Here is an 8358-nt window from a genome sequence, read left to right as displayed (position 1 = left end):
CAGCTTCTCTTAGTGTTATCTGGATGTCATTCCTAAACTGAAAGTGCTTCCTATATGATGGGTATCCCTTTTTGAATAATTATGCATTATTAACACCATACGTATGAAAATAATGTCCTTGCAGTTCCAACTTTCCACTCACTGGCCAATCATATTATGCCCACATTTTGGCCTTTAGTTCAGTATATAGCCCAGGTTGGGCTCAAATGCACTGAGATCTCCTGCCTCCACCTATTAAGTTGCTGAATTACAGGTGTGGACCAAGATTTATGGATGTACTTAAGAAAATACAATGGAAATATATTGTGATGTTACTGTGGCTAAAAAATATTTTTGGTTAAGGCCCCCAAAGTACAAAAAACAAAAGTGCAGAGAGACTGACAGTATTACATCAACCTAAAGAGCTCTTTCTAGCAATACAAATAACAGCTTGAAATAACAGCTAATACATTTGCAATTTTGTATCAGCCAGTGGATTTGTGTGAGTGTATATAACAAACTGAAAAACTCAACATATAAAAGAAATCCAATAAATTCAGAAAAAACATCTTAATGAATCTGACAAGGTGTTTTTATGAGAGTATATAAAGGACTCAACAAAATAACATAAAAGGTAATAATGAATAAAAGGCAACTATCTTAAAAGATATTTGTCAAAAGAGAACTATAAAAACGGAAGCAGGTGTTTAAAAAAGTACTCAACATCAGTCATCTTCAGAGAAAATAAACTAAATGATATACTAGGAGTTACCATAGATAACTGAGTTATCATGTCAACCTAGATTGAGTTTCATGAAAACCCAAAGACACAGATTTCTCAAAAGGTGCATCCCAGTGGAGAACAGATACATGAGAATATTTGCATCATCACAAATTATCAAGAAAATACCAATTACTATTATGATATAATAACACATAATATCTGAGAAATGTATGTGACAAGTGTTACTGCACTAATCATTCTTTAAAAATATTTATGTAAAAACACAGCTATGGGAGTGAAAGACAAGGCACAGATTCAGAAATCATATATGATAATTGCATAATTGTGAGAGGATTTGTAGCAAAACTTATGAAGGCCTTGTAAGACATAATGAAAATATTTTAAAATGCAATAGGCACACAAATCAAAGAAGTTATCTGAGGGTACTTGACATATATGTTTGTATGGGTTCAAGGAAAATATATATTTATATAATCATGAGATATCAATCATTTAGAAAGGCCAAGAACAAAATGTCAATGCAAAAATCCTGAGGAAGTTAAGAAGAACAGGACTTATTCCCTGCTGAATGAAATGCAGAAAGGCCCCTCCCCTGGGGAAGACTCTTGGGGAATTTCTAATGGAGGTGAAGATAGCCATGGTGGGAATCATCTGAGAGGTTCACTCAACTGAGCTAAAAATCCGTGTTCTCATATACTGCCTGAGGATGCTTCCATCAGCTTCATCCCCTTCAGCTCTCCTGCTGGGTGAGTACTGACTGCAGGCACAGCTGGACATCTGGAGCATGTTGGGAAAGATGAATCAGCACTGGCAATATCAGCAGCAGCCACCTGTGCAGCAGAGAACACAGAGATTCCTCGGGGAGAGCCCAAGAGGCAACACAGCCACCTGGACTTCGCACTGGTGCTCAGCTGTGAGGGCTCCTCCTGCCAGAGCCTCCGATCCTTGCCTGTCAGCAGGGCTCCCTTGTACTCCAGGGTCCATCAGTTCTACTCTTGATAGTCACCCAAATGAGTGTGACACACATGATAATGTAGTGGGGATGGATCATTAAACATTTGTGCAAAAACACAATGCACAACAGCAAGGAGTGAACACATGTGAGAGCAAAGACGTGGGAGATGATGCTGTGTCACTCACACTCCCACACGGGAACACAGAGCTGGACTGGAGGGTGCTGCTGGTGGGACAGATGGGGCAGAGATTAAAGGGAAACCTCTCTACTTCCTCCTTAACATTTTGGGAACATGTACCTGCACTATTTGTAAATCCTGCTGAACAGAAATAGCTGAGACATTCCAGGAGACATTCTTGCCAGTTTTCACAAATTAAACAGAACATTGTTCTATGGGAGAAGAACTTTCTTTCTAATTATTTTTTCAATTGACTTGAAATATATATCTACACAAAAACCCTCCTTGTGTTGCTTGTGACAAACTAGTTGTAAGCTTTCTCTACTTCCTGTATTTGGTGTGTGGCCTGACTGTGGTGTGGACATTTCTCCACAAAATTAGAGTGCATACACATTTCTATCATTCCTAGCCTGAATTATCTCACCCAAGACCTAAATCTTCAGCTTCAGCATCCCTGTGCTCTCAACCCTAAGGCAGCTGCTCCTCCCTCAGGGTTTCTGACACAGTCAGGATGTGGTTCACCACACTGTGTCTCGCACAGTAATACACGGCCGTGTCCTCAGTCCTCAGACTGTTCAGCTCCATGTAGGCTGTGCTGGAGAGTGTGTCTCTGGTGAGGGTGACCCTGCCCTGAAACTTCTGCTCATATATTGTATCACCATTGTAAGGGTTGAGCCTTCCGATCCACTCCAGCCCCTGTCCAGGGCCCTGCCGCACCCAGTGCATGAAGTACTCTGTGAAGGTGTAGCCAGATGCCTTGCAGGAGACCTTCACTGAGGCCCCGGGCCTCCTCAGCTCAGCTCCAGACTGCACCAGCTGCACCTGGCCATGGGCACCTGTGGAGAGAAGACAGAAGTTGGAGGCTGTGCCCCCTGACAGGCTCTGGTCCAATCCTCAGGGCTAGGACTGGGGATGGCCTTACTTTTCACAGCTGCCACCAAGAGGAGGATTCTCCAGGTCCAATCCATGGTGAGGAGCTGTGCTCTTGGGAACTCTGCAGAAGAGGGTGATGGCTGTGGGATGCTCTGGGGCAAAGACATGGCCATATTTACCTGAGCAGACTTGAGTTATTTGCATAATCATGAGGTAGGAAATTCTTAGCTCTGGACCTGATCCAGCCTGAGAAGGAGGAAGTAGTTGGACTTGGGCCATGCAGCAGTGAGGTGCTGGGGTGCACGTCCTTGTCCTGTGTGAGGAAATGCATCTCCTGCCACTTCCTTAAATCCTGTTCATACAGATCTCATTTTTCTGAGAATCAAGCCACCACATGAAGTCTCTGCTATGTGAACCCAACTTTGCAGGGACTCTGAAGCACATAAGACTCTTCCTGGCCATCTGTGTGCTGGATGCTAAGCAGGAGCACTGACCTCTGCCTTCTTCTCTCAGGTATTACCAAAACTCAGTGTTGACTCTGAGAGAGGGATGCTGTCCATCTCACATCAGTACTCAGATTGAACCAAGGACATCTCTGATATCAGCCAGACTTCCTGCGGTGGTTTCTCCAGCACCTGTGAGGGTTGATGGTGTCCCATCTGTGGCAGGAAGACTCTTGGTCCTCAAGCCATCACTATGATGTGTGACCTTGGACTGTGTTTCTGATCCCGTCAAGGATGAGACTTGAGTGTGAATCTTCATAATTCAGTTTCCAAAATCTTGCCTAAGCATTTGTTGATTTTATTTGTGCCTCACTGACAGTGAGGGGTTTGTCCCATTTTCTCTTGACATCTGCTCCTTTCTGGGGAACAGGGCATTTCCTTTCATTCATTTTTCCTGTAGACTATTCTGACTCCTAAAATCCATACTGAGAAGAAGGTTGTTGGGTCTTTAGTTAGGAAAATTCTCTTTCCCACAAAGGACCAGTGTGTGGAAAAGTCCTTCTCTGCATGTTTGACTGGACAAAGGTGTGGGTTCTTTCTAAGTGGCCAATCTTCCCTTCTCCAATTCAGAGCCTGGAGGGATCTATTTGGACCCTCACCTTGAGCTGCTTGAGGGTGCTGGAGGTAACGTGTGTGGTGTTTGCCCCTAGCAGCTCTCATTATCCACTTAGTCCTCTTAGATCCTTCAGTCTTTAATCCCCATCAGTGCCCCCTCTGTTGTGTCCTCTGAACTCCTTCTGTGCCAGGAGCTAGGGCTTGCTTATTCTCTCTTCTAGTTTCTTTGCGTTCATTCAACCTGACATTTCAGGGTGAATTATCTGGAGTTCAACAGGCAATGTAGTCCTTCTGTGTATTTGAATCTGGCCTTTACTGGCTGCCCTCCTATCAGCATTCGCATCATTTGATCTCTGGCCAAGTTCACCTTACAGAACTCCAGGACTGTGGCTTCAGCAGGCATCTGAAAACTTCAGAAATCTTCTTGCCAGTCAGCTCCAAAGGGATATACTCAGATACAGTCACAACCACTACCCCACTCTTGGTAAAAAAGAAATGTTTTGGTTACTTTCTAGTTGTGGGACAAAACACCCAAAACCCAGAAGTTAAAGGAGGAGAGGTTTATTTACCTCACAATTTGTAAGTGTTTCAGTCCATAGTGTGTTGGATCCAGTGCAGGGCATCGTGATCAACAGGCATGGCAGAAGAAATGCTTTTCATGCTAGGACAGGAAGGTTGCCTTAAGCTTGGCTTTCACTTTTCCAGTTATATTCTATCAAGGCTACAAGCCCATTGATTGGTGGCACCCACAGCCATGGTGGTGCTGCCATTTTACATGCCCAGAACTATGCTGAACCCATTTAATTAGCACACACCCTTAATCCATACTCACGTACCCTAAGCCCATGTACCTCTATAAAGGCCCACTTACAAGGGCATGAGGCTTTGGAAGGACATATAGGTACAAGCAGGGAGAGAAAGAGAGACAGACGGACACACACACACACACACACACACACACACACAGAACAAAATATCCCAAAGGTAGACTATTACCCTTGTGTTTTATAAATCCCTATTTATAAGCTCCATAGAGAAAATGTGGTCCTACTTCTGTTCAGCCACGGTGAATAGAAAGAGTTCACTGAGGCCCTTGAGCACTGCCCTGAGTCCAGGCAGGCTGCCCTATTTCCTTCTTCCCGGAGCACAGTGCTCTGTGTGGCGCTGGTGCCGATCCTGTGAACAAGATGTCCTGAAATGGCCTACAGACGAGGGAGCTGTGTGTTCTCAGATGCAGTAAAGAGAGAGATGAAAGATTTCATTCTCTAATCTGAAGCATTTATTTCTGCATGAGATATTTCCTTGTCATCAAGACAAAATTAGGAAATCTGTAATTATTAATAAGCTATTGGATATTTCAGTACACAGATAGAAAAATAGAAATATGTTTGGTACATAGCAGCAAGAGAAACTTCTGAATATAGAAATAAAGAGCATGGTGAATAGAAGGAAAAGAAGAAAAAGGAAGTAGAGAGAATTTCAAATAATTCTCCAAATGCTATATTCTATTGCCTCAAAAATTTTCATCATGTGTGCGAATTTCTTTCCTTTGTACCACTGACTTCTCTTAATTTATTGAAAATAATGTTGTCTGCTATTATCTATTTGTGTCCTTTTGTGAGGGAAAGGCTTTTTGTCTATCAATTGGACTCTCTAAATAAAACTTGTGCATTTCTTTTAAGAATGTGGTTTGCCATGTATTAAATAGGGGTATTCTCTAAATATTTTGTGATGAAATTTTGTGTTACTTTTTCATAGAAATGAAAAGAATGCTTTTTATGTTTTCTTTATTAATATCTACATGTATTACATTAAAAGATAAAGAAAAATACAGAGTGAATTTAAATGTACCCTCACTTTTAGAAATATGAAATATATCCAATAAATGGACTAATTTAATTTCCTTTCAAAATAGAGAACTGTCATTAATAGAAATACAAGGGACAGAAAGTAGTATAAAATTCAATGTTTCAAGCCAAGCATGGTGGCACATACCTGCAATCCTAGCACTAGAGAGGCTGAATCAGGAGGATCTTTGCAAGTTTGAGGTCAGTCTAAGCTGCAAAATCAAATCAAGACTGGCCTGAACTGCATAGCATGACCCTGTCTCAAAAAGACAAAAAAAATAAAAAATCAATGTTTCATGCTGCATTTTCTTCCACATTTGATGAGTAATATATTTAATATGGAAATCAACATTCCTTCCAGACGTGGTGCCTCATGACTGAATACAGAGCTCTTCGAGGGTGAGATGGGAGGACGGGACGGCTGAGCCCTGCCTGGGGAACTTCGCAATTTTATGAGACTGCATCAAAATTTTAAAAAAATTTAAAGTGGCCTGGGGCTGTACTTCTGTGGAAAGTCTATGGGTTCAAGCATAGGCACGTCAAACAAAGCCACACACAAAAAGTAATTTTTAACATAACTTTCTCAACCGCTTTAATTATATGCAAAGCTACAAAGACATCGGTAATGTACATTTAACAAGAACAACAAAAGCTGACACACAGATAAGATAGCAGAGGATTTCCATACTTTGGGTTTTGTTTCTTTCTAGGATTCCTCCCACACTGGGTTAGAAACACAGGAGTCATCCCAGCCACACCTTACAATCACACACATGTCCTGTGGTTTCCAAGGCTCCAGCTCACCTCACAGCAGATAGACTTCAGATTTAGCCCCCATGGCTGATCTTGAGTGGAGTGAGGCCAGGCGCGGACAGAGCTGAGCTCCAGCTTCCATAGCTCATGCAGACTCTGAACACCTGCCATGTCCTGTGTCATTGTGAAGGTGCCCCATCCTCTCCCAGGACCATGATCTTGAAACCCACTGTCCACTGCCAAGTATGGCCTGCATGGGAGGTAGGCACCTCTGTCTTTGAAAAACTGTGGTTGGTGTGTGTGCGTGTGTGTGTGTTATGTACCTGTGCGCTGTATGTGTGTATGTGTGTATGTTTGAGCATATGTGTCTTGAGACTGCAGTACTGAAGGGCCAATTCTGAGGAGTCTGGCTTTTCCACAATCTCTTCAGTACCTGCCCCTGTCTGTAACTTTTATCCCAGCCATACGTATTGACACAACGTGCATAAAATTGAAATTATTTTGCTACGCAGTTGAACATAGATACAACTAATCACTCTCTATTTTTTGAGGGATATGAAAAAATTTTAAGGAATGGCAAATCCATAAAGACAAAAATAGATTTGTCCTCACTTCGACTATGAGAGAGAGGGAAGAGCAAAAAAAAATTGATAGCTAAAAAAGTATGGTTTTCCTTTGGCAATTTAGAGAAATGATTTATAATGATATTGTATTAATACTTGTACATTTTTTATTGGAATGTACCGATCGATAATGGGCATTTTACTTTTAATTGGTAAGATTATTGATGTCTGAAATGTTAAAATAAATTTGTTAAAAATTCAGCAGATTTAATGATAGTGTTACAAATAATATAAATATTATGCATAAGTGTTAGCTACCGTGAAAAAGACGCGATAAGAAAGATACAGAGCCCGTTATTATTTCATATAAATAAAGGGAGGGAAATGGCTCAGCAGGGGTCGAACAGCAAGGACAGCGCAGGTAAAGCCTCCCCAGCACCTGCTCCTGTTTGGGACCTGGAAGGTCAGGATCCTGTGCATCCTGATCATGCCGAGGGCTCCATTGCGGTCCTCAGCTCCCTGAGCAGCCCTGGGCTGTCCTGCGTGCGCATGGCCTGCTGGTCCTGATCACCCAAGAAATCAGGTTTGTGTCTGCTCAGACTGACTGCTTTTCACTTTGGGCTCCAAATTCGTATCTGACTTTTACCAGATTCTCTGAGAATCCAAAGGATCTGGTTGTGATGACCACAGCAGAATCATTTTTAGCTCAAGTGTTAAATTGAGTTTTGCATCGCTGAGAATGTGTTCTTCTATGCAAACAAGTGTGTCTAATGACAGACGTCAGCGGTAACGTCGGACTTATGAAATCAGCGTATCTAGGAGCAAGTATTATGTTGGAAAGACGTCTCAGAGCCTAAGAGGAAAATAACTTTCATCTCCCTGTAAATCTACTCTTGGTTCTTCTGCAGCCCCAACACCCCCTGCTGGTTGTGAACGCCCCTGCAGGCAGGTTTGTGTCTAGGCTCAAACCTATATCCCCTCACTGTGTCTCTGGTACAGTAATACACGGCTGCGTCCTCGGTTTTCAGTTGGATCACTTGCAGATACATTGTACTTTTGGAGTCATCCCTGGAGATGGTGAATCTGCCTTTCACTGACGTAGCGTAGTCTGTTGTGTGACTATTAGCTTTGTTTCTAATAACACCAACCCACTCCGGGTTCTTCCCTGGAGCCTGGCGGACCCAGTGCATCCAGTAGCTACTGAAGGTGAATCCAGAGGCTGCACAGGAGAGTCTCAGCGACCCGCCAGGCTGCGCCAAGCCTCCCCCGGACTCCACCAGCTGCACTTCACACTGGACACCTGCAAACACAGAGAAGCCTTGCTCAGAAACTGTCACACAGGTCCATTGATTATTTCATTCATCTCCCCTCTCAGGATCTCTTGTTCAACATAATCACCTTTTAAAA

General features: G+C 42.7%; 2 gene segments (V, D, J or C); both read right to left on the bottom strand.

The window, feature by feature from the left end:
• Positions 1–2325: 2325 nt before the first annotated feature.
• Positions 2326–2865, bottom strand: LOC102024298. The segment is given in 2 exon segments: positions 2326–2693; positions 2780–2865. Coding segments are annotated over 2 exon segments (414 nt in total).
• A 4973-nt stretch (positions 2866–7838) lies between these two features.
• On the bottom strand, positions 7839–8251 carry LOC102024635 (the record flags this gene model as incomplete). The annotated part of the segment is given in 1 exon segment: positions 7839–8251. A coding segment is annotated over 1 exon segment (413 nt), but the record flags the coding sequence as incomplete, so codon positions are not given.
• Positions 8252–8358: the final 107 nt, after the last annotated feature.

This window comes from Chinchilla lanigera, unplaced genomic scaffold (genome assembly GCF_000276665.1).
Source record: "Chinchilla lanigera isolate Chin_1 unplaced genomic scaffold, ChiLan1.0 scaffold00501, whole genome shotgun sequence".
In the NCBI taxonomy this organism is placed as follows: Eukaryota; Metazoa; Chordata; class Mammalia; order Rodentia; family Chinchillidae; genus Chinchilla; species Chinchilla lanigera.
This window is presented reverse-complemented; position numbering and strand designations above follow the sequence as displayed.